The sequence below is a fragment of the Ornithodoros turicata genome, chromosome 3 (genome assembly GCF_037126465.1).
Source record: "Ornithodoros turicata isolate Travis chromosome 3, ASM3712646v1, whole genome shotgun sequence".
NCBI classification, from domain to species: Eukaryota; Metazoa; Arthropoda; class Arachnida; order Ixodida; family Argasidae; genus Ornithodoros; species Ornithodoros turicata.
In genome coordinates this window covers 1,989,811-2,015,372 of record NC_088203.1, presented here as the reverse complement: position 1 = coordinate 2,015,372, position 25,562 = coordinate 1,989,811, and the positions used below count along the sequence as shown (strand labels likewise).

The 25,562-nt window shown below is 46.4% G+C and overlaps 2 protein-coding genes across 5 annotated transcripts in view; one reads left to right on the top strand and one right to left on the bottom strand.

The window, feature by feature from the left end:
- Positions 1-11,336, bottom strand: part of LOC135387825 (lysine-specific demethylase 5A-like) — a 28,246-nt gene extending 16,910 nt beyond the window's left edge. For 2 of the 4 annotated variants that reach the window (XM_064616975.1, XM_064616976.1), the window contains exons 1-10: positions 11,058-11,336; positions 9,952-10,029; positions 8,312-8,371; positions 8,190-8,252; positions 6,373-6,549; positions 4,617-4,760; positions 3,329-3,416; positions 2,593-2,646; positions 1,515-1,585; positions 7-165 (exon numbers count right to left, since the gene is read on the bottom strand). In XM_064616975.1, coding sequence (XP_064473045.1) covers positions 7-165; positions 1,515-1,585; positions 2,593-2,646; positions 3,329-3,416; positions 4,617-4,760; positions 6,373-6,549; positions 8,190-8,252; positions 8,312-8,371; positions 9,952-10,029; positions 11,058-11,210 — 1,047 coding nt within the window. In that variant the 5' untranslated portion in view covers positions 11,211-11,336. The remainder of the gene's footprint in view (positions 1-6; positions 166-1,514; positions 1,586-2,592; positions 2,647-3,328; positions 3,417-4,616; positions 4,761-6,372; positions 6,550-8,189; positions 8,253-8,311; positions 8,372-9,951; positions 10,030-11,057) is intronic. The other 2 variants (XM_064616977.1, XM_064616978.1) reach the window with 2 other exon arrangements.
- A 4,427-nt stretch (positions 11,337-15,763) lies between these two features.
- On the top strand, positions 15,764-19,893 carry LOC135387824 (mediator of RNA polymerase II transcription subunit 24-like). The gene has a single exon (XM_064616974.1). The coding sequence runs from the start codon at positions 15,851-15,853 to the stop codon at positions 18,869-18,871; it is 3,021 nt and encodes a 1,006-aa protein (XP_064473044.1). The 5' UTR covers positions 15,764-15,850; the 3' UTR covers positions 18,872-19,893.
- The last annotated feature ends 5,669 nt before the right edge of the window (positions 19,894-25,562 follow it).

Genomic DNA, 25,562 nt, shown 5'->3' with positions numbered 1-25,562 from the left:
TCTCACCGCAGCCACGCAACGAGGACAGCGCCAGTCTCCGCGCGGAATCTCGGGCAAGGGAGGAATGAGACAGAATGTGTGGTAGCTGTCGTCGCAGCCGTCACACAGCAACATGCTCTCTTCGTCGTCCCCCCGGCCACACGTGTGACACACGATTTGTTCAATCTGCATCCAATAAAGACGGGTCAGGCATGCACTACACCCCTGGAGAAGACCGCCCGTCGTTCTGTCACAACGGTGCTGGTTACGCCCCTGACCAGGGGCACGCACCATCTTTTTAACGAGAAGCGCGTCGATTGCGACGGCCTTCGGGATTGGGTGCAGAGCTGTTCCCGCGAGAGTGCACGAGGGCGGGACTAGGCTCGTGCTGGGGGAAAACAAGGTCCCAAAAAATGAAGAAACTGCAATTTTGGGCACTGTTATACACTTACTCTATAAACGCTTGAAACAGAACTTGACTACATGGCTCAGTGAATGCCAACCATTGCACAGAATGATCACTCCTGATTTGTGGAAAGCGATGGGCATGCTCCTTTTTGTGACAATTAACGTAACTGCAGAAGCGTTACAAAAAGGCGTGCATCTCCTATTTTTAACCAATCGGGGGGGGGGGGGGGGGGGGGAGATGTCGTATGGGATGGTGGTCGGCTCTGCTATGCTGGGAAATTCTGTTTTAAGAGTGGACGGTGTGTGTAAGTGACAGTGACGGTGTCGAGAAATTGACTGCACAGGGTTGCCCCAAGATAAAGTGCGGCATTTGTAAAGATGATAAAATAAGGAATACGGCCTTTGAGGAGCTTAACTTTGCACTGCACGATGTATAATGCACTAAAAATTTATGTCAGTACGGTCAGTACAGCATGAAAATTAAAAAACTACCGGCTCCTTGAAGGGACCATAAAATGATTTTCGCGAATTCCGAGTACTTTGCCGGAAATTGTTCTCATAAGCCCTCACTATCATACACACAGGTCTGCAATGCCGCTTCCGACTGTGGCGCCATCTAGCGGAAGGAACGGAAACACGGGTATGGGCTGTAGAAAATGTTAAGGAGCGGGCGGGTTTTAATTATCGTAAATTATTCGCAGTAAGTTGAACGGAGTGACTGTACCGACATAAAATTATAATGCATCCTACATCGTCCGATGCACAGTTAATCTCTCAAAAGGCCACGTTCTTTGTTTTATATCGTCGTTACAAACCCCGAACTTTATCTCGAACAATCCTGTATTTTAATTACTTTTTGGCAGTGTCGTGTTGGAGTCTGATTTAACCCTAAACACGAGGCTCAAATTATACAAAAGGGAGCGCTAAAACACATTTTACTGCGCAGCAGAAACTTGTGCAGCCGGGGTAATAAAGCACCGCATCTATCGCGCCCGCTCCTCAACTAGGACAGAGGGAGGTGTCACAGCCTCCTCTCCCTTTTAGCCTCTCCCCCCTTACGTGACAGGCGGCCTTCCACAGAAGCTCGTTAACGTTCAAGGAAGACCAAACCAATAGCAGAAACCCACAGGCTTTGGTTTGTGCTCCTGTTTCACCTCTTGCGGTTCTTCCTTGATGGCAGCACAGGGGGACATGTCGCCTGCGGAAAACCGTCAAAAACGTTAGCTCCTCAAAGCACATTTCTACAATGTATTTCAGCATATAGTGGACATTCAACTTTTAACTGTCTGCGCACGGGGATCCCTCCACAAATACATCAACAGCATGCCAATGCCTCCTAGACTAAGGAAAGTACCCTTTCCAGTGCCATAGCCTATTGGCGGGGGGGGGGGGGGGGGGGGGGGGGGAATTGCCTTCCCTGTGCCCGCAAAAAGGGGCATCAAAAGGACACCTTTCAGGCATGAAGAAGCCGCTTTAGGATGACAGCAGGGGTAAAGAAATCTATAATAAAAAGGGGAGGAATCTCCCACTTGCCCCCGCAGAGGCCAAACCGGCAGAGCGTCAAACCAAACCGGAAACAAAACCAAAAACCGTAATTAACCATTATTTTTACGTTTTATTTGGGGGATTTGAGAGATCTTGGCGGCACGTTGCTCGGGGAAAGGATAAGGGCCTGTTGGTCGAAAAACAGAAATGTAACTAAGATGCACAATGTATGCATAACGTACGCATAAAAAACGTAACCAAGAGATCTTGTATCATTTTTAGTGGCTACCTATAATTTTGTAGCATACTAGAACCTCGAACCAGTTCCAAACCGGTTTACAGCCTCTGAACTGGTTAATTGAACCGATATATGAACTCTGGAGCTGAACCGGAGCCAAACCTTTATGGCCAGACCCAAACCCGAACCAAACCGAAACACGTTTCGGTTTGACGCTGTGGCTACTGGCCCTGATCATTTCCCTCCTTTGCTAACAACATATTCGATTTGGCTGCACTAGGTGTGGTGGCTGCGGAATATTCCGCGATGGTGCCACGAACATACAGTGCCGGTTCAGACAGCTCAAGTTCAGTTTCGACACTAGCTTGTACCCGGTGCAAGCGTCTAAATCTGCGGGAGGGGCCATGAGCTAATCCATGCCAGTAACACTGTCACTCAGCCACGTAATCCGTATTCAGCATAGCACAAACGTTTTTCATTACCGTCATTTCCGCAGTACTTGTAGCAATACTTGGTGGGAGAGCACTGCATGTCATCTGCGAGATTTGTGACCCACATCACAGCGTCAGAAAGCATGCATTCATGTCACGTAATATGTCAGCAATCATCTTTTTCTCTTTTTTTTTTTTAACCTTTGGAAGGTGGGATCCCACAACAAGCTACAAGTAACACACTACAGATACTAGTCTCAAATATCACAAAATTTCGATGTAACCACCCCAGGGAAATAAACACTGAGAGAAACGTACTACCGTAACTTTTACGAGAAACATTACTACAGTAATTTTGTTACGATGTGTGTGGGGTGGCGCGGCAAATACTATCCGTGAACACACAACGCGCAAGAGATCTTTGATCACACGTGATGACAGTAGATCCAAGCGGCTGTTTCCCACCTACAAGCTCGAAATATCATTTTAATAAAGCTGACTTGCCACCCACGCTACACTGTTGATCCCACACTTTCATCATTCGCTCCAGTTGCAGACCTCCAAATTTAGTGGATATTGGCAAGCGACGGGCAACAGTCTTTGGCGACGAGCGACAAATATATATATGGGAAGTACGTGTACGATTTTGCGTCCGCGATATTCCATTCCTCGTTGCTCGAGGGGGGGGGAGGGGGCGCCGCCATCGATCTCTGTCTCTCGTCGCATGCCATGGGATCCGACCTTTGCTGTGGCGTCCCTTAAACAACAAGATACAGACAAGCCATACCTCGAGGACAGTAGCCAGGCATCTTGGGTCCCGCCCCGTAGAACTGGAGCTTCCTCAACTCATTATTTGTGGAGTAATCTACATCATCCTACAAAGGAATTTCGCACAATTAAGATGCAGCCAATTTTGCACCAATGTACAACCTCTGCCACGGTTAACTATAATGGCCCCAGTATGTGCCGCTGACTGTCGTGTTCAGCGTAAGAACAGCATCTTAAAGAATAACCTTATAATATATTCTTCTTACATTCAACGGCAAAAATAAAGATGAACGGAGCAGCAAGACATGTTTATTGGTTTGTGGGTCTCTGTGCTCACTTCGTTACTTGTGTGTGTGTGATCGGAGGCTCGTTTCCTCTAATTCCATCCTCGTAATGTGGCACGACGTAATGAGGGACAACCAAGTTCTAGTTTTCTTTCATTCTGCTGCGGTTTTCAGACAAGGAGTCACCTCTGGCAGGGTCTCACAGAAAGGTGTCTTGGTTATGCCATACCAGTCTGCTTTTGAGTAACACTGTCAATAGAAACAGTGGTGGGGTGGGTGGTTCTTGTAGTCCGTTTAAATGCCGTCATAATTTCTACGTAATTCTGACCACTCCTTAAAGGGGCGCTAAAACGCAAAAGCAACTTCATCTCAGATGAAAGCTAGGGTTTCAATTATCACTATGCAACCAAAATTATTTTACTTAACACTACCGTTTGTCACGAAAAACAAAAAAAAAAGGACAGTTTATGGCCCGGGCTTCAACATTTCATAGAAATATTTATAAGGTACAGGTATCACATGAGAAAATGCACGTGGACTGTACAATAGTGATCCGTTCACAAATATGACTGATGACTCCCGAATGTTAAAGATGACAGTACAGAAAGGAAGGGTGATGAATACAACACAGGGCATTGTTCGTTCCTTGCGCTCCTGGCTTCCACTGCTGATTCCTAATGCAATGAGTGCTGACACCTGCACCTGGGTTTTCAAAATTAAAGTTCCAACTCTTCTGGATATGCGGAATGTGCACCAGTAGCTCCGCGAGAATAAGAAAGAGGTGCAAAATGGGGTTTTTTTTCAAGGACTGTGGAAGAATCCGTGGTTTTCCAGACCTCGAAAATGGCATTCTTGAAATTCCAGGGTACTCGAGAGTTTGAAGGGCCAGTGGGAACCATGGCAACAGACCGAGAAGCACAAACACACACAAAAAAAAACACACGGACGACAGACACGCAAAAGGACAAACATGTCAACAACAACACACACAGAACGGTTTCCCTCCTCCTCCTCAACACTCACAGAATCCTCTGCTTCCTTCCCGTGGCGCTTGGAGCGACGGGCGGAGCGCTCGGGCGGAGGCTTGATGGCCTGCCTGGAAGGAATGCCATGAGGAACGTAGTCCTTGTCCTTCTTGTCGCTGTCCTCTGAATCCTCGCTCAGATTCTGAGAGTCCGCGGGTAAGAGAAGGAGGGAGGAGGAATAGTGGTAAAACGAGAGCGAGAAGGAAGCAAAAGAGGGTTAGTATAATACGCCCATTACGCCCAGGGAAGCCTTAACCGTACCCTTTCCCGACCAGCGTTCTATCGGAAATGTGGCCGTTCCGGTGACAACACCATGGTGAGAGGTGCGCGAGGGTGCGGTTGTACCCGCCGATCCGCGCACGTATCCGCGCTACGTCGTGGCTTACGGACGGCAAGAATAGTAGTAGAACCTCAGCGTTTGTCCTTTCTGTGTGTTCCAGCGTCAGAACATCAATTCCCACCATGCTCTTTATAGCAAACGGACAGGGACTTGCGGATAATTCAGCTATATCGGGAGTTTTACCATATCGTGTGTACTTTTAAAAGTCATAAATGGAGCGGGACAAGTCGATGAGCGATTTATTACGGGGCTATGTACCAAAAGGAAACTCTGCAGTGTTAGACAAATGCTTTATAAGGCATCGTTTTGTGATCCACGTAGCTTTTTTCGTTTCCCACTTGTACCGTCAGCGAGTGTCACTTGCAAAATGGCAAATTTGCCGACGATTTGCTTACACGTCAGTTCGTTCCTATCCACGAGTTGCAGCAACTCGCCTTTTGGAGCAGTGCCAACACTTTGCGTTTTCTGCCACAGTCCGCCATGTCCCAAACTTGATGTCTCGGACAAGAGACGTCACGTCGTCAATCGAGAACTGGGAAACACGTGCTGGGTGGTGTTGGGCGTGCAGAATCGGGCAGGAACTAGGAACTACCTCGCCTATGGCGCTACCCGTTACTATTGGCTGTTTCCTTTCTGGGTAATCGCAACGTTACAAAAAACAAGAAAACTCACAAGAGGCAAGCAACATCCCGAGGGTCATCAGCACGACAAGATGGCGTGATGCGACGTACCAAAACCCGCATTCTGGTTGTCAGTCCTTTACTATAATCGGTATCCTGAAACTTTTCTGTTTACTGTATCAGAAAATTAAAACATGGGGATTGGGACTGTAGCTCTCTTTTACTATAAGAAGAGTTTTACTAAAAGTGGAGTTACTGTAACGATGTTCTACCGTATATTGTTCCGAAATCTGTGCGGATAAAGTGCGGCTCTGCGGTTCGTGTATTATATCCGCAAACGAGCATTATTGTCCGTCGACACCTCCCAGGTGGAGCCACAATTAATGCAAATAATCCAAAACGGTGTCTAAGTGCGCCATCCTTTGTATTGAGGCACCTTTAACGACATCTCACTGGACAAATCTGGATGCCAAAATGCTCCCGAGTGGTGCACATTTTTGTCACGTCAAATTTTTCCAACAAATACATCGACGACGGATGTGCGTACATACTCAATATCCGCGCAGTCGCAGATGCGGATACACCTATTTCAACTGGCGTGGATGCAGTCGCGGGTCTTAGGAGCGCGGATACCGTCAACGTTCTCCGAACTCACCTCTAACCATGGTCGCTGCCCCACGTAAGAACCCTAATTGCGGAGCTTTTCAGGAAAAAGGGGGTCAAGTTAAGGCTATCCCGTTTAACGGGGGGCACAGAGGAGAAAACACAGACGGAAGAGGGGTGGAGCAACGTACCACTTCACCTATGCTGGCTCCACTCTGGAACACGTCGTACGGGTACAAAATCCGCTCGTAGTTCTGCTTCAGGAGGGACCCGATGATGCGCATGGGTGCGTACCCCATGCGGGATGCCACTTTCGTCCACTTCTTCTCCCGAGAGACGTGTTCCATGCCGCCTTCATCGTGAACAAACTGAACGACGACACAGTGATGCGTAATGTAAAAAACCCCCCCGAGACTAGGGAACACGAAGGGACAGATAAAAAGGTTAAAAAGCAAGCGAGCTGGTGGCTAAGATCCATGACGAAAACCCGAGACTGGGAAAAAGACGAAAAACAGACGACACAACATGAAGTCTCAACAGTCTTAGAGTCAACAAGTCTTACCATTATGCATCATCTTCACCAGCTCGCTTGCTTCCTAGCCATTTTGTCAACGACAGTGTTTAGTCATCTATTAGGAAGTGCTCTGGGTGCGTTCTCGTTTCTTGTCTAGTGTCTCTTTTTGTAACTTCTTGCATTGTCCCTTTGGACGTTCCATTTGGCTTGGCCAGGTTAAACTGCTTCCCCGAATTTTTGTGCCCGTTTTAAGCCGTCTGCCATCTGAGGCTTTTTTGTATAACCCTCGCCCACTATCTCCCTCTCTCTTTTTTCGTGAGTTGAACATGTATAATGTCTCGCTGTACCGTGTATTTTGTTACCCGAAGGAGTGCAGACTACTGCGCCGAAAGTCTCGTAATTAAATTATTCGTGCTTCCAACATGTTAGCTGTCATTCTTTTTTACGTCGTCGAGGATCTGTAGATCTGCACACACATACCAGCGCAACATGTCCAAAGCCCCCTGCTTTCTGCGGTGGAAAATTTACCTTTCCAAGAAGCGGAACTTACACGAGTTCCCGGAATTCCACGGGTAAAAGAAAACGAGCAAAAAATATTAAAAAGTGAGACACTCTCCCAAGATCGCACACAGACTCATCCCAAACGTTCTTCCAGCTTTTTGTAACTTTATAGTGTGCAAAGAAAACTAGACTCAACTCCGTCAATGTCTCTCCGGGGTGTTGCTGTCCTTACATTTCTTTTCGGCGCGGCACAATTCAGTGATGTAAGTGCCACCATTATCGGTGGTACCAGGCATTGCAGTCGTGACTGATCGGGTTTAACCCACGAAATTGTTGCAGGTCGATTGAAATCCTTACATAATAATAAGCCACGTGACAAGATTGTGAAGTGAACGTTCCCCCTCAACCCCACCGAGAGATGCAACAGAAATTGTTCATTGTATATGTAGATGTTTCCCTAGATGTTGCACAAGGACTACAAAACGTACACATTTATCGGAAGATGGCACTCAACCGTAAGCCAGGAATGGTCTCTCTCTGGCTAGTCAAAATATTGGTCCCATGAAGAATAAAATCAACTGCGATAGTACTCGAAGTTACATCTTCCAATACTGTGACCTGTTTCGTGATACATGCATGTAGGCTATCTAAGATAAGGCTTACGAAAGTAGGACACGTTTGTGGAGAAGGAGTTTGTAACACCTGCCCAACATAGGCTCAGAAGCAACGTTCAATGTAAACGTATGCAACTTCAAGTACAATTTTGACCATCGTTCTTGCAACCAGTGATGCTGATAGAATTTCCAGAACATCGACGTAATGGTGACAACACTCTCAGGGAGTGACGATTAAAGCACTAAAGATTCTTCGGAGATTGTAACTCCCATGGTTGCCCTCATCTTCGACATAAGTTTGTTGAAATCAACCGAATGAGAAAAAGCCTTAGCGCGTATTCTTATCTGGAATGAAGGCAATAAAAACGAGCTGACCTACCTTGTAGAGATTGTAAAGGTCGAGAGCTTTCTTCTCAATGTTTGGTATCTTTAACTTCGAGCCCTGGGAATGGCCAGTGTTAAGCGTAAGCCAATCACTGCTGCAGCTGTTTTTCCACTCACCTGGAGGTCCCAGAACTTAGCAATTTGATCCAAAAAATTTAGTTTTATTCTTGTTGTTGCCTGCAGGGGGAAAGATATGTGGAATGAAAAACATCGTTTTAGCAGCATGTAAATCAGCCGATAGATTACGTTACCCTCACACAAAAAAAAGACACATTTGTGTCAGCAAACTACTGCCAGCTTTAGTGGTTTCACAACAATCTTAATAGTTACGTTTTATTGTTGCATTGAACTGATGAGAATGATCTGATTATGTCACGCTAGGAGATCGGGCCTCCAAGGTCAAGGGAAAATATTTTCACAAACTCAAACATAATTGCCCCAAAGAGTGATTCGTGGGAACTGCAATTTGAAAAATGTTGGAGTAAGCTCATATCACTTCAGAGGTTAATCTTAGGTCGGGTGACGCTCCAGGAAAACGTCAATTCCTGTCACAGTAGCATCCACGGTATGACGCACCTATTTGTGTGTTCATAACTGGGGGGTCTTGTTGTTGAACGAGTCTGCTTACAAATATGCACACAGACAGAGCTACCAACCACCACTTGTCTTGTGAATTCTGTGAATCCTTGTGAATTCTGATGTACTTTGTGCTACAGTGAAGGATGGGGTAGTTGAACAAAAGGAACCAGCAGGGGCCTATTTGTAGTCTTGGGTAGCAAAAGTACATATGCTTTTTCAGTAACCAGTTCCAATAATGGGTTACTTTTTGATGAAAGTAACTGTAAAATGTAACTAATTTAAGTTAGTCAGGTAGAGTCAAATTTCTGCTATGTGTTTGCATACTCTCATTTATGAAGATACACGTGTTCCTCCTAACGCTCATGTTGAGTGACTTTTGAATGTGGGAAGGGATCTGTTAGGGATAGAAGCTTATTGGTAATAATTTTGAAACAATTGCTGCTGCTTAAGTGTAACAAGCATTCAATGCAATTGCATAGACAATACCAGTGCTAAAATAATTGCAGTTGCATTTGCAATGCAGTTGCAAAAAGTCGCATTTACTCCCATTTCATTTCTTAAAAGTAACTGTAAAGTAGTTACTTTAACATGGTAACAGTAGCAGTACGTGGTTACATTGAAAAAAAAAACTAACTGTAACTTAGTTATCGTTTCAAAGTAACTTGCCCACGGCTGAATTATTTGAGAATGCACAAACCCTGTGTGCAGTGGCATAGCCAGGAAAATATTTCGGGAGGGGTTCTATGGGGACTTTAGATGGGAGAGGAGGATTTCCCCTCATTTCCCTCTCCCAAATGCACTACCAAAGGTACCATTTCGGATTACCAAAGATACCAATTTGCACGTCGGTACTTCCTTTCTGTGGAAATGTTTCCCAGCAATATATTCAAGATGTGTGCATGCCATATATCAAAATCAGTGCCAATCTTCTGCACTTAATGTCCAAGTAAGTAAGTACTAAGCCTCTTATGTGCCATATGAACTGACATATTTTGTGGGAACTTAAACATGTGATGTTTTGGAGGCCTGTCAAAAATAGTTACATGAGAAAAAGTCCACTTTTACAGTGCTCTGAGAAGAGCAAGAACAGTGTGATTGATTGTTGACACATTGTCCTTCAGACAAAGCAGATCAAAATTTTGTACGCGAATTGCGACTACACAAACTGCACAACTCACCTCGAGTTCATTGAGACGTTGTACCCTTGGTGTAAACTTGAAGTTTTCGACGTCTACTGCAAACGGGGGCTGCCAATCCTGACGAAACAAGAAGGGGGCTGCCACTTATTCGGCGACTACAGCGGTACACTTTTATTCCACACTCTGAGTGTTATTCCTTCTTCGTCGAATTCGCCAATACGGTCCGCCGCAAATTGCGCACACGCGAATTGACTGGGGTCCGTGAGTCCATTTTGTCCGATGGTCCTCCGGTCGGAGCAGACGGCCGAAATGTTCGCAGACGATGTTCAACAAGAATTGGAATCACGACGTCAGCCGCCGACGGTCATCGACGGCTGTGGACAACCTTTATTCGATTAATTTTACAATTCATGGGGGATTTTTTTTTACGTCTCTTCTTCAGCGACCAGGGAGGGCGTAGAGGGGGGGGGGGGAGGGGGGGAACTAGTTCTACGTGCGCTGACGCCATTTTATGAGTCAGACATATTGAAACATTACACAAATGATACATCCAAAATCACAGTTTCTACGAAACAACACAATTTTTGTGGTGGAAACATCGGGGAGAAGCAACAGAAGCAAAGGAAGATAGCATTAATTTAGGTCTTGAAATTTTGGTGCTGATCCAGTATTCTTGGCCCACAAGCTGGCAAGCTTCCATAACTAGTAATAGTTAAGCTTTTTCCTTGGGTACAAACCTAGCCTTCTAGCCTACCCCATGTGCTGCCAATTGTGGGAAATTTCACGTGTGTCGATGGACGCTTAATTTCGTTCTAAATATGTCTTGAGCTTGTAACAAGTCTAGAAGCATCCCTGTACAACCTTGGAAAGATGGAACGTTCTCGAGACACTGGTGACAGACTAAAATGCAAGAATTAACCAACATAGTGCTGTCTGTTTCAGCACCCCTTGAACACTAATTCAAATTTAAATCCCCACACCAAAACAAAGACGCCATGTTCCAAGTCCGTCTAAATAGACCGTGCTTTCTTGGTTTTTTGGTATTATTGCGTATTTATCACTCAGTGTACGACCTATGTAACAAGCCTATATACACACTTCGTTGCGTCCTCCTCGTGTGTCAAAAAAATGGGCGAAGTACTAACCGGGGGTGGCCTTATTTTGCAAATCCCAGTCTGTTCAGCAACGGGTCGGATTTTCGCAATGTATGCCAGCGGATCTTTGAATTCTTCGGGCGTCGGCTCGAATATGGGAGCCTCCGGAGGAGACACAAATTCTGATTCTATTCCAGTCATCATGACTCTAGTAATCACAACAACCAGAAACAATTTACTTTACGGGGAGATCCATGTCCACGTCTATCCATTTCCCTTACGCACAGATGCATGCACATAGGTGACGTTCCACTCCCGGCTCCGCGTAAGAAAGTAGAGCAACACTGTTGGAGACATCTCTGCTCGTGAGTCCCAACTTGTACGTGTTATGTGCAAATCGAAGGCGGTAATTATGTATTGTTTCGCGAAATTTTCGTATCTAGCTGTAATTTTAGGTTTTATGACGTCGACAAGGTGGCGTAGCAACACAGTGAAATAGCAACTGCTGTCTTTTGTTGCCCCGTTGCCCCAAAACTGTTCTCATGCGTCGAATGTCCGCTCGCTGGGCTCGCTGTAATCCCGCTGCGGTATGGTTGCGGCTTTTTCTTTTTTCATTTACATCCCAGGCACGGTGTTATCGTGTGCGCGCGTGATATGGAACCCACACGTTCTATAGTGTCTCGGGTGCCGCTCGACGCCTGTGCTGTTACTTTCGTGTGCTCCTCCGACGAAAAAGCATATATGAACACGCACTCCGTGACGATAGGAACGTTCTGGACGATGCGACTAAATTTTGAGTGAAAAAGGCACAGCTTCATCAAGTGCGTGAAGGCACAGTGTAGTGGACAGGAGAGATATATAAATTGTAAAAACTGTATAAAAGCATGTTGACAAAAAATAGGGGTTTCTTCAGATTCCTGTTGTTGTTGTTGTTATTTCCTTGTTTCTTAATTTCCTTTACTTGGTTTCTCCTTTTTCTTTCGCGATAGAATAGCGAGTCAACCTTGCGTTGGACTCAACTTTTCTCTCTTTTTCTTTTTTTTTTTGAAAAAATTTATATCACCCTCCCCCTCTCCACCAACCAACCTCCCTCCCTGTTGGTTACTGTGGTTCACGTCATACTTGAATGACAATCCAGCATGGTTCAAAGACACGCCAGATGGAGGGAACACGTACGGAGAAAGAAAATATTTTCCTTCAATTCCTGAAGACACAGCAGTGAGCAGATTGTTATTAGCAACTAACAGTATTGTGGGCAATGTATGTGATCCAACGAGGCTGACTCCTCAACCACCCTGGTATCAGAGAAAGTTAGAAACGAGAGAGAGAAAAAGGCAGTATATTTAAGCCAGTGGGGCGTAGCGAGAAAAATAACAGAAAAGGTGGACAGAAAGTAATTGACGTGTCTATAGTTGTCTCGTCTGTCCCTCATTCTCAGAGTTTCTGTTACGGATATTACAGAAAAATATTTCGGGGGAAATTCTATGGCGACTTTACGTGGGAGAGGAGAAAATCGCCCTCATTTCCCTTTCCCACATACACCACCAAAGATACGGTTCGGGGAAACACCCCCTTTGGCTACGTCACTGATTTGAGCCATATACATATCCGAGGCATCAGTTCATTGCCTTATTCCTGTTGCGTGTGACGTTTCGATTTGTTTCTCCTGTTTTTTTTTTTTTTTGTGTTATGGTTTCGTTTTTTATCTTCTTGTATATTGTATTTGTGCGCCTCCTCCTGGCAACATCCCGTCCGGGAAGGCAATCACACGCCTGGTAACTGGTTAGCACATTTCCACCATGGCTGTTCCCAGGGGAGGGCAAAGCGTGTAACCAATGGACGAGAAAATGGCGACAATCGAAATATTTGATATGCAGAGGATCGATATTAGATGATGACGAGATCGGAGTGCACATCATGACGGGCCCCTCTCTCGGAACGCCACACAGGAGGATGTAGCATGGTCAGGTTTATGAGGCAAGGACAGGTAAGGTCACATGACATGAGGCTAAGATCACATTTGAAGACAGGATTGGTTAATGAAAAAAAAAAGAAGAAAAAAGAAAAGAAAACAGGGATAGCTGCAGAAGGATGATTTATATACAGGGTGCGCGTCACGTAAGAGTGACCAGAATTCTTATTAAAGGTTACGAGAGCAGTATAGTTGTTGTTTTTGCAGTTGAGTTCTACGGTCATCCTCTGGGAGAGAGTACGTAACTACCAGCGGATGAATAATTACCTGAAATTGATTAATTAATTTTTTAATTAGGAGATTTCGGGCAAAAGCGAGATAGCAGATTGAGAGACTATCCTCGTTTAACACCATTCCACGTTTAAAAGATCCTGAAACACGCACGTGCGCGCTAAAATGACCATCCCCGAATTTTGGTATGCAAATGAGCCGAAACCTAAAAGGCGCGCCTGAAGAGCGCATCACCCAGGCCGACGGAGGCTTATCTGGGCCGGAAAGCGGTTTATCTGGCCAGCTGAGCCGCACCTACTCCAATTATCTCCACCGCTCCAAATCACGTGGCCCTGACGTGAAATGAGTGCTGTTCTCGCCGCGGTTTCGGCTCATTTGCATATCAAAATTCCGGGATGGATATTTTAACGCACGCGCGGGTTTCAGGATTCCTTAAACGTGAAATGGCTCGCAACTAGGATAGTCTCTCAATCTGCCATCTCGCTTTTGCACGAAATCCCCTAATTAAAAACTTAATTAATGAGTTTTAGATGAGTAATCATCTTGTAGTTGCTCACTTTCTTCGGGAGGATGCACGCCTGGCCGTAGAACTCAACTGCAAAAACAACATTTATGCTGCTCTCGTAGCTTTTTTAAATAAAAATTCTGGTCAGTCTTACGTGACGCACCTTGTACAGACGAATAATACGCAAATTGGAGCAGTTCCTGAGCCAATACATGAGCCCTCTCGTGTTGTGTTTATGTGTCTTCGCCCATCGCTCAGGCTTGCCTATCATGGAGATACATAGGCCTCACGGAAAAGTCATAGGCAGATGATAGTCAACTGGGACTCAAGATGCGCAATCTGAAACCAAGACCTGGGAGACCTTGACTGAAAGACGTCAACTCAAAGTCGGCACTACACAGATATGCAGAGAGGAGGACGAAACCACGGCCGAAATATACTTTTATTATACTATTTAACTACAATATAACTATAATAAGCACGAGCTTGCGTGCAAAGCCCGCACTTCGTCGGGTGAAATATAATCCCTCTTGCACCGCGGGGCTGGGATAGACCCGCAGAACTGCATCTGTTCTCTGTGGTGGGTAGTTCTGCGCGGGACTGTCCGAATCCCAGAGCAAGATGGGCTGCACGCCCCCTCCCTCTCATTTACCCTCCCTCTTTCCCCCTCGCCCTTGGAGCACCGAGCCGCCACCCCTGAGCAGGCTGACCGCACCTTCCCGAACATCCCACCCCATCCTTGGAAGCAGGGCCGGTGCTAGGGGTGTGCGTGTGAAACATGCCAGGCATACCGTATCTATCATGGCGGCTCACTCGTTCAGACTGTTGAAAATATTCTCCTCTAGCGAGAGAACAATGGAACGGGCAGTTGCTTGCGTCACCTGGCAAAAAAAAAAAAGAAAAAAGACAAGCCCTGACGAACTCGAAATGCGGGATCTGCGGGGAGAGCGCGGAAACAAAACAATAGAGCAGCAAAGGCAGAAAGCCGGAACGGCCGAAACGAAATGCTAGGTTTTGGGGGGAGAGTTTCTTTGCCGGCTATCAGTCTACCCCACGTGACTCTTTCAAAGCCGTCTCCCACTTTTTTCTGTTCTCCCTTCCTCGCGGGGACGATGCAGCATTTCCATACTGACTTTTCGGGCTTGTTTAGCAGGTATTTTGGAGGGATGCTGTAAGATCTTTGGAAAACGGGACTTACACTGGGGCAGCGACATACACACGTAATACAAAAAAACAAGAGAGAAACTGATGTTCTGAGGCTGGAACAACATTGAAGGGACAGATACAAAAAAGAAAAAGAAAGATACAAAAAGAAAAAACAAACAAACAAGAAATACTTAGACTATGTTATCGAAACGCGAGGAGAGGGACCCGGGCAGGAGTCACCCCCGGGACCCGTAATTTCTCTCGCTGGCCCTGACTGTACACGACCTTACGCCTTTGGTCACCTGACTCACGATAGTGAGACGACGCAGTCTAATAAATGTATTAAACAAATTATCACGATAATTCGTGGCTTTTTTTACGTAGCATGGCAACTATGACGACACGGCCTGTCTTACACAACTTGTACGCTGCCTCCAAACTGCTGGTGTTCTCGACCGGGATCGAACCCACAACTTGGGGGTCAGTGGGTGGACACGCTACCAAATGATACACCGAGGTCGCAAATGCTAGAGTCGGAGGGGATAGCAGACGGCAGCGTCACGGCGATGTCAGCGAGGTTTGAAAAACGCGCGTCCAAGAGAAAAAGAGAGGGCAAAGGGGTCCAATGGAAACGCGAGGAGGAGTTGGTGAGTCACGTGGTTAGGCGGGTTGATAGCCGGTAGGGCCGGTAGCCGGCAAAGAGCTCTTTCATCGTTCATCGTTGAGCTCTTCCCGTTTTGGTTGCGGCGGGCCTAGGTGAACTTGATCGAAAAACGAGAAACGAAGCAGGCGCAGACTGAACAGCGTTTGCTTATAGTACAGTGTACTTACAGTTTGCTGCTCTGTTTGTGTTTTCGCGCAAGGACGAGCACGAATCATCATCATCATTCTTCCGACTTCCGCATTTGCTCTTTTCGGCTTCGCCGCTTCGTTCGGTTCAATCATTGCAGTGATGTCAGCGTCAGTTTGAAAGAGGTCCGAATTTTGACTATGGACACCAGCAAAACGAGCAGCATCAAATCTCTTCTGCTTCAAGCTTGGAGGGAACGTTGGACAGACGTTAGATGGGGAATCAACATCAAAAACGTTCTTCCCCGCGGTGTTAGTGGTGATGTGTATGATCTCGCCGATTGCATTCTGCAAGAAGCTTTGGTTGGTCCCGGACCCAATAACCTGTTCCTGTCCTACCTTACGCACTGCTTGAGTTCTCAGGTTGTGTCCTACGGAGCTGTGCTTTCGAGTATCGGACGATTTCAGTCTTTTTATAAGCCACCCTGTATTCTCAGTTTGCTGCAACTTCTCAACGGCATTCAGTCAAAGATATCCTGTCACGGCAACGAAGAAGAATGCATCGCGTTATGTAAAGCGATCGTCAGCGTAACCCATTGGCTGTACATGTGCATGTGTCATTCTATCTGCAAGATCGTAGAACTTAAACAGAGCACGGAACATGGACAGATGCTGGAAAAAGCTTGCGAGTCTCTCTGCTTTTTAAGTGAGTCAACCTTCCTAAAGTCCCTTCTGTATATCGGAAAACACGAAGATTCGAATATTTATTCCCAGCTTGTTCAGAAACAGCAAGAACTGGTTCAGAAACAGCAAGAACTCGAGTCCAAGCTGAGCCAAGGTTATTGCATCTCGAAAGAAAACCTCGAATGCGCGCTGAACCTGGTTCGTCTGGTAGACGACATGCCCAAGATATCGTTGGTGTCTTGCGTCAGTGGACCCATTCCGAAGCAGCCGCTCGTCTGCAGCTTAAATGCCAATGTTGCCATCGAAGCTGTGCTCAATCCGGCTAGCGATATTCAAGCCAGTGTGGGCCACCTTCTCCTGTTGAAGAAGCTGCTCAACCTATCTTCCGCTGAATTGTATTGCGAAATTATCCGAGCCTGTTTCATGGGTCTGGCCAACAGCAGCAACGAGGACCTCAAGTGGCCGGCATTCACGTTCCTCAAAGTCCCGCAGCTCCTGCTGAAGATTCACAGCAAGCGAAAGGACGATCAACAATGGGAAGAAGAGCTGGAAGAGGGTTTGCGCCAGTTGCTCAACTACACACCGTTGTTGGACCTTACGGATTCAAAGTGTCACTGCGACTGTCTTCAGTATCTTTTGAACGAGCTGCAGAAAGTGGAACTCCTTTCGGAAGCAAAAGCAAAGGCGTTGATGCTCCAGCGGCAGGCAAATACGATGAAAGCCAATCTTCCGCGACAGGACCATCAAACGGCGACGCAGGCGGGCGCCACGTTGATACTCCGAGCCGAGCCAACCGTCACCAGCATCCTCAAGACGCTGGACTCTGACTACTCGAAAAATCAAGACGGACTCCTCGGAATCCTCTGCCACATGATAACGGGGAAGAGCTTTGAGCTCATACTCTCCGCTGCGGCAGCGACGGGGAAGCTCAACAGTTTTGTGAAGAAGTTGATAAAGTTCAACGAGTACAACAAACAGATCAGCGGAGAGGCGACGATGAATGGGCAGACGCGGGCGTTGCTCTTTGACATCACGTTTTTGATGCTGTGCCACATCGTTCAGCATTACGGAATCGATTCCATGATGTTCAGCGAAGAAACGAAGGACTCCTTTTTCACAAACTGGGTTCCAGAGTGTCTCGCGGAAGGCGGACGGTACAACTGCCCGGAAAAGATGCTCGCAGGTTGCGACTCGAGCAAGGTGGATCTTTTGCTCGCTCAGTTCCTGAGCAACGATCCCGACTTTAAAATGAGTCAAGTCAAATGGCACGAAGTTTGCATCAACGTTCCGATGGCGATTAAAGAGATATTGGTCGCGTGGGAGCATGGAGCTATCTCGACAGACAACGTTAAAATGATCCTGGATAAGGTGAAGAGTCGAATGTGTTGTCTCTCCGTCTGCGTATCGGCTTGGTTGTGCAGCTACATCAACGTTCTTCACCACGAGGAGCGGTTGAAGCCAATGAACATGCTCCAGCAGTTCATGACGCCCCTGCTTCTCGACGCGTCAGCAGAGTCTACGGGCGAACGGCAAGAGCAGAATCTCTCCTACAAAGAGCGGTCTTCGTTGATGACAAACATAATCAAGAAGATGATGTACGACCTTCTTCCGCATCAGCAGTCAAAGACAAAGGGTTCCCTTGTCATCTCCCACAGACTGACGACAAGGACCCCGCTGTGGGAGGAGATGGACTCTGTCTTCTCCGTCGCTCACGAACACGGATGGATTGACCTTCGCACCATACAATCTCTGGACACCCTGATGTGTGTCGGCGGGCCACATTGGTTTAGTGATACGTTGGTCCGGCAGGCCCTTCGGTACGAGCACCTCGAAGACCTGCACAGAGCCATCGACCTCGCATTCGGACTTTTCCACATCGACGTTGAGCAGTGCGCACTTGCACTTTTGACGCAGGTTCTTCCAAACTACCTCCTATGGGAAACACGACAGGACAGCTTGACGGAGCCACGTGGGTCAGCTCTTGCCAGACTGGTCGTCTTGACAACGTTTGCAGCTCTGCAGGCTCGTAGCAGCTCCAGTGGAACACAACGGGGAGGACACAAGAGACCCCACTGGGACTTGGAACTGGAAGAAGCTATGGATGAATCTCAGCGGATGAGACCGACAAAGATGCGTAGGGGGCTAAACGACTCGGAACTCCTCGACGACACTCCGTTTGCGCTGCAGTGTCACTCGGAAGAAAACTACGGATCACTGGACCCCCTGAGCAAAGCCATCACAGACTTGATGAGGTTGTTGGCAGCCGTCGCGTCCGATTCGTTGATAAGCCAGCGGACCATGTTTCCGTTGTTCCTCTTGGAACAGGTGGTTCTGTGCGCGAGGGACAAGGCACACAGGATGCTACAGTTTGCGCCGTTGGGACTCGTCCCGCAGCTCGTGCGGAGTATGCCGCTGTTGATATCGCATAATTTGGTTCTTGCATTGAGCAGCTTGCAGACGTCACGCGCGAGGAAGGTGGCAGCACGGGCAACGTGTCAGTTGCAGATTGCAAGGTCGCAGCGGAACTATATGGCTTGAAGGGCGCAGCTTTGCTTGGGGACGAAAGGAACGAGTTACTCCTTTCGTCCCCAAAGGGGATATCTTTTGGGGACGAAAGGAACAAGTTACTCCTTTTATCCCCAAAGGGGATGTCCTTTGGGGACAAAATGAACAAGTTACTCCTTTCATTCCCAAAAGGCAACGTCCTTTCTTCCTCGGGATCTCAGATGTGATAATTTCATCTCTTTTTTTTTTTTCCAGAAGAGGCGCTTGCAAATCATGCGTAAATCTTATTACATTGTAGCTCTAGCTCACTTCTACTTTCGCTTTGTCTGAAACACACTTGTTGTTATGTTGTGGAGAAGGTGAATTTATTATCGATATAATATTGTTCGTATTGCCTGTAAATGTACTGTGCTGACATGAGAGCAGGTCAATCGTGTTCCCAGTTTATTTTCTTTTTATTTGGTACGTGTTGACGGTATGGTTAGACACAGGTCCACGCACAACTTCCTCAAGAAATGGACTGAATCTGTTGATTGCTGTTGTTCAAACAAATATTCAGAAATGACTACACAGTTGCTATGCAAAGCAAGAGCAAAAATATGTACTTTTGGAATATGTAAGAATAGCTTTCAGTTTATTCCTGTTTGCTGGCTTTTTTTTCTCTCTCGTCATACAGCACCTCTGCATTCCTTACATGTTCGTAAAGGACAGTAATGATGTTTTGTGAAAAACTGTTTTATAGTTTCGCTTCTTCAATTATTCACCCCACATACACTCAAGGACTTTCCCAGAACAACCCACATTCCACTCATGGTCTTGCAACACCGCCACTAAATTTTCTGATATTATTAATGTTAATAGCAGCAAATGTTGCGGGGGTGTTCTAAAATATTGTATGATGATGCTGTTTAATAGCCGGTTGAGAAGGAGGTCACCCCAGAACTGAGCGAAGCAAACTTCTACCTGGCACAGAGAAGCCCTTCCCTCTAGAAACACTGTCTACTCAAGATTGCCACAATAATAGCCGAGGGAAATAAAATTATGTGTAGAATTTACGTGCAGGTTAATACCTATTTTATGCATAAATGTTCTGCGCTTGAAAGCTGACATGTAAGTAGCGGAAAAGTGAAAGAGGAAAAATTGTCTCACATTGTTGGTACCTTGGTGCCCCAGAACAGCTGTGCAGCCCCTCTACCGAATTCTAATTAATGTTTGCCATCTTGGCATGCAGGTTATGTGGACATCCTGTAGGGCAGTGTGTGCAACTATACTCCACGGCTAATTAGCTAAAATTCATTAATTAACCAATTAATTAGATGTTTTCTGGGAAATGCATGCGAGACAACAGAATTAGAGCATATTGGTCATCGGAATTGGTCATTATTGAAATCCATCGTCCTTATTAAACACCCCGAGAGTAAACGTACCTTGAGATATAAATTGACAAATCTCGCTACGCAAATGATCCGAAACCAGAACTACGACGCTTTACGAGCGCAGAAACGAAGCGACTTTGCCTTATCCGAGATGTAGAGCGGGTCCATCTGGCCAACAGATTAGCGCCTGCTCCAATCAGCTCCATCTCTCCAAAGCACGTGGCCCTCACACGTGACTTGCCCGTCGCTTTTTCTGCGCTCGAATAGTGCGTAGTTCTGGTTTTTGGGATCGATTGCATAGCAAAATTCGGGAATTTATATCTCGAGGTACGTTCGGTTCTCGATAGATTTGAATAGTGACTGCGGCTCCAATCCTGCTATCTCGCAGTTCCCAGAAAACATCTAATTAATAAGTCGTTTAATGAATTATAGCTAATTAATCGTCCAGTAGTTGCATACGCTGTCTACCAGGATGTCCGCCTGGTTGTATAAGTCACCTGCGAAAACGAAATTTATGCAGCTCTAATAGTTTTTTAAATAAAAAATCCGTGTCGAATAACAAAGAAAAATTTAAAAAAAAGAACTGTATTTTCACAGCTGCCCTAAAATTGACCACAGATTACCTCCGAGGAATGCAGATCGAGCACCTTTCGTGTTGTGAATCAAAGTTAGGTAATTACTGGTACTTGTAGAGGGGTGATATTCCCTCCAAAATGATGAACTCAGTTCACCAATTTCTCCTGGATCGTTTTCCAGCGGCACTTCCGTGGTTATCAATTTCCCTCTAGCCGTTGTATCACGTAAGATCACTTTGGGAACGACCAGTGCTGCAGAGTCTGCCATATCGCCTTTCGCTGGATGTCTCAGAGATGCTGATGACCTCTTAGACGATTCCGTTTCACGTCTTTCAGCTTCGAATACACTTTCAGGCAGTACCTCGCTGTTGGCCACAGATTCGTTCAACTTCTGTACCCTTTTAGACGATTTTCCAGCCGCTACCACGTCTGCTCCTGCCGTTGGTACCTTTCCAGACACCGTACCGCCCATAACTTGATGTGCTGTGCTGCTTGAGATCCTTTTCCGTTTTGGCGCAACGTACTTGAACGTTAGCGGCCTTTTCTTATCTTGCTGTCTTTTTTCAACCTTAGGCTTAGGCGATAGCTTGCTTGCCCCTTCCGAACGTTCTCTGGACTCTTCGTAAGAGGAATAGCGTTCCGGAGATTCGTCATAGTAATCCCCGTAGTATTCTGGCGAGTAATCATACATATCATCGTAATAGTAATCATCGTGCGTAAACGGTACGTGATTTTTAGGCTTAGCGAAGCTCGATGTCCGGAGCACACGAGGCCTCGCCACGGAAGCCTCTGGTTTTTCGTCGCTTCTCGAAAAGTTCCGTGGCACAACAGGATCTTGCGCGTTGTCGTTTTTCACGGTGACGTCCGTTCGGTTCAGCTTCAAGAGGCTTCGTAGTCGCTTGCGACGTCTCACCGTGAAAAGATTTGGAGGCTTCTTGCGCTTGGCCGCCATTGCCGTCTGAGCGGAGACAGTCGAGCCTTCCGTGCTGGTAAGTTGCGACACGTTTTCCACAGGCATTGTCGTCGTCCAAATAAAGGCAGCCGTAAAATCGGGTATGGTCGAAGGCTCTTCCATATCGGGCAGTTTGGTTGTGCTCGGTAATTTGTTCCACGAGTAGGCTTCGGCGTCCGGTCCAACGGCTAGAGCCCAGCCAAGACGATGTGTCGACGATGAGGTGCTGTGCGGCTTGTCCGACCTCGTAGCCTCCTTCGCACCAAGAATGTTCCCGTCATGAGAGAGTGCTTCCAGTGTCATCAGGGTCGTCCACACGACTGAGAACTGTGGATGTAAGGTGACATCATGGCGAGGGGTCAGCAGTAAAGCACACAAAGGGAGGGCAAGAGATTGTAGAGCTTATGGAAGTCTTAAGTCTTAATGACACGAGACACGTAATGACACGAAGGCCGAGTGGTCCTCAGCCGGGCGGCTTGCTTTTTTTCTTCTTTTTCTTTTACGAGCATGAGGGAACTGATGTTCTGAGGCTGGAACAACATAGAAGGCCGGACAAATACATACAAGGCCTCAATTTGCCTAAGAAATTAACGATGAAAGATGAAAGTCACTGAAAAGGTTAGCCAGCTGTAGGAGTCGAACCCACATCTTCTGGGTTGCCGGACCATGTTCAACAGTTGCCGCCTGCGTCGATCCCGTCGTATGAATGTGTGTATGAGTGAGCAAAAATGTACGAGTGAAAGGAGGATGAGTGAGAGAGAGTGGCTGGTTTGTCCCTTCAGATGATGCACCCTGGAAGTCGCTGAGAAGGCGTGTTAGCTTAGCTCAATTGGTAGAGCCCTGGACCGGCAATCCAGAAGATGTGGGTTCGACTCCTACAGCTGGCTAACCTCTTCAGTGACTTTCATCTTTCATCTTTTACGAGCCAATAAATAATGACGTGTTACTCTTTAGGGCTGCACTAGTCAGCCTTAGTTGAAGTAGCAAAGTCTCATGTCGCTCGCTCTCGCCTGCTCTTCACGAAGAAAAATATGCGAGGTTCAAAGCGTTATTTCCTTAAATGACCATTGGGGCCTAACAGTTGCGTTCGCCCTACCGCATTTCTTTCTTATAAGGGAGCTTCGTTATAGTGTGTCTGCTTTCTTCAATAATATATGCTTACATTGATGAAGCGCGCTGACACACCATTTCTACTATACATGCAGCATTATCTTAGCTTATCTTAGCCTTCTCTTTTTCTCCCTATATGAGAACAACCAGAATAAGTGAATATCTTTTTTCTCGCTTTTACGTCGCAAGGCAACTACAATCATGAGCGACGCCACTGCGAATACCGTCACACGGGTGGGCAATATTCAATGATGATTGAATTTAATGACCATTGAATATGCACGTAGCGCCACCCAGAGTGTAACGTGTCAACCCGCATTGGTTCCAATGCGGGATGCTCTCGGTGCTGTTTGAGAAGTTGGTGGCGCATATTCACTGGTCACTAGTTCCAATTATCATTGAAAATTGCCCACCCATGTGCCATAGCGTGCACCGAAATCGCAGCACACGGCAAACCGTATTTTAGCATCCCTCGCGGAAAGACGCCATGTCAAAAAGTACCCTGCCACCAAATTGCTGGTGTCACACACTGGTGTTCACAACAGTGTGATATCCTTACCGCCAGCAAATTATTTGCCTAAAACTATACTCGCAAAGAAATTTCTACTTACCAGCATCACTATACAAGAGGTGGACAAACACGGAAGCATCCAGCAAGTATAAACGTATACCATTCAGGTGATGGGACGACTGTTGCAAGTATCGGTGCAAGGATAGATACCTCCGAGTGGGAAGAACGTCACAGTTTGACGCTCCCATATTGTTTTCAGTAAAGAAAGACGCATCATTGGAGCGTGAGGTTTCTTCTGTTCATTCTACTCAACGAATCGGGAGAAGCGAAAAACATTGCCGTTGTACGACATGCTTCGTTCTGAGGCTCTCGCAAACTGGTCGTGCACACCACGACCTTCTTGGATGTTTCACTTCCGCAAAAGCGAAACCAAATCGTATAGTTGTTTTTATACGGGGTGTTTATTTTTATCCTTTACGGAATTGTTATAAGAGCAGCGCAGATGTCGTTTTTGCAATTGAGTTATACGGCCGGGCTGACATCCTCTCGAAGGAAGTATGCAGCTACACTTTAAAAACTGAACTTCAACCATTGCCACGAATCATACCTGGGTAGATTACTTCTAAAATGTAATTAAATTGCATGACTCATTACTGTAATTGAAATATAATGAAATTACATTACAGTTACTTCGAAAAAGTAATGACATTACTAAGTCATTACTGCGAGCTTAATCGCACTCTTCTATTTGTCTCTTCTACATGTCAGGGTGTGCCACGTATGACGTATCGTTCCACAATGTAGAGATGAAGATGACACAATGTATATCACGGCAACAGAAGACTGTCCGGAGGATGGGGCCCGCAAACAATGATTCTCCAATGCCACAAACCGTTAACCTGAACACTCGATTCTTTTGTAAAAAGTAACGAGTAATGTCATTAAAATTACTGCCCAAATGTAATTAAATTACATTACAAATTACATAATGTCAAAAGTAATGCGTTACATTACAAAGTACCAGAAAAAGTAATTCATTACCATAATTTCATTACAGTAATGACATTACTACCCATGTATGCCACGAATGATAGGTTTATCGCTACTGATTCGAAGAGGGAGGGGGCGTACGCCTTTTTGTGTCAATTTGCATACACGATATTTGACACAAAAAGTCGTACGCCTCCCTCTCTGCTCGAGAAGCGATAAGCCTATATCATTCCTGACAATGGTTGACGCAGAGCGTGCTGTGCGGTTAAGTTCAGTTTTTAGAGTGTACAAGATGATTAATTACCTAAAATTAACTAATTAACTCTTTAATTAGGGGATTTCGGAAAAAAGCGAATCAGGGACTATCCTCGTTGAAAGCCATTCCACGTCTAACAAATCCTGAAGCACGCACGTGGGTTCAAATATTCATCCCCGAATTTTGATATGCAAATGAGCCGAAACCGCGGCGACCGGGAACGCAGGCAGCACAACGGTCATTTTACGTCAGAGGGCCACGTGATTTGGAGCGGTGGAGATGATTGGACTAAGTGCCGATCTGTTGGCCAGATAAACCGCTTTCAGCCAGATAAACCGTAGTTAGCGTGCTAGCCATGTCACGTCGAGACTGGGAGGTACCCGGGTTCGAATCCCGGTGCCGGCTGTGCTGTCTGGGGTTTTTCCTGGGTTTTCCTCAGACGCTTTCAGACATATGTCGGCACAGTTCCCCTAGAAGTCGGCCCAGGACGCACATTTCCCCAGGGCGTCAGTCGTGACGTTGCCCACATACGTGAGGCCGACAACGGCAAGCCCTTTCACCATCACCACCACCGCTTTCCGGCACAGATAAACCACCGTCGTTGGAAGTCAATGCTCGCGAAAGTTACAGATCGGTCAAAAAAAGGCCCCTCTTACCTCGACCACATCTGCAAAACAGCGTGTCACGTCTTTCTAAAAAGCCACGTGCAGAACGTCAATACGTTACTTCAAAGCTCAGACAACGGCTGTGCTCACCATGGTGTCACGGACGAGAAAAAAATACTCGCTAAGAAAATGCAAAGCGAAAAACCCAAACTGTGCTCAACTTGCCCCTGTCTTCAAGTAGCCCCATGCACTTTACCCTAATCTAGTAGTAGGTCGTGCTCCGGATCGGCAAACAAGTACCACTGGTACCACATGACAGTAAAGTAAAACTGCATGATGCGTTTGCAGC

Excerpts from the sequence above, each read along its gene's own strand:
- LOC135387824 (XM_064616974.1), top strand. The coding sequence starts at position 15,851 with ATGGACACCAGCAAAACGAGCAGCATCAAATCTCTTCTGCTTCAAGCT.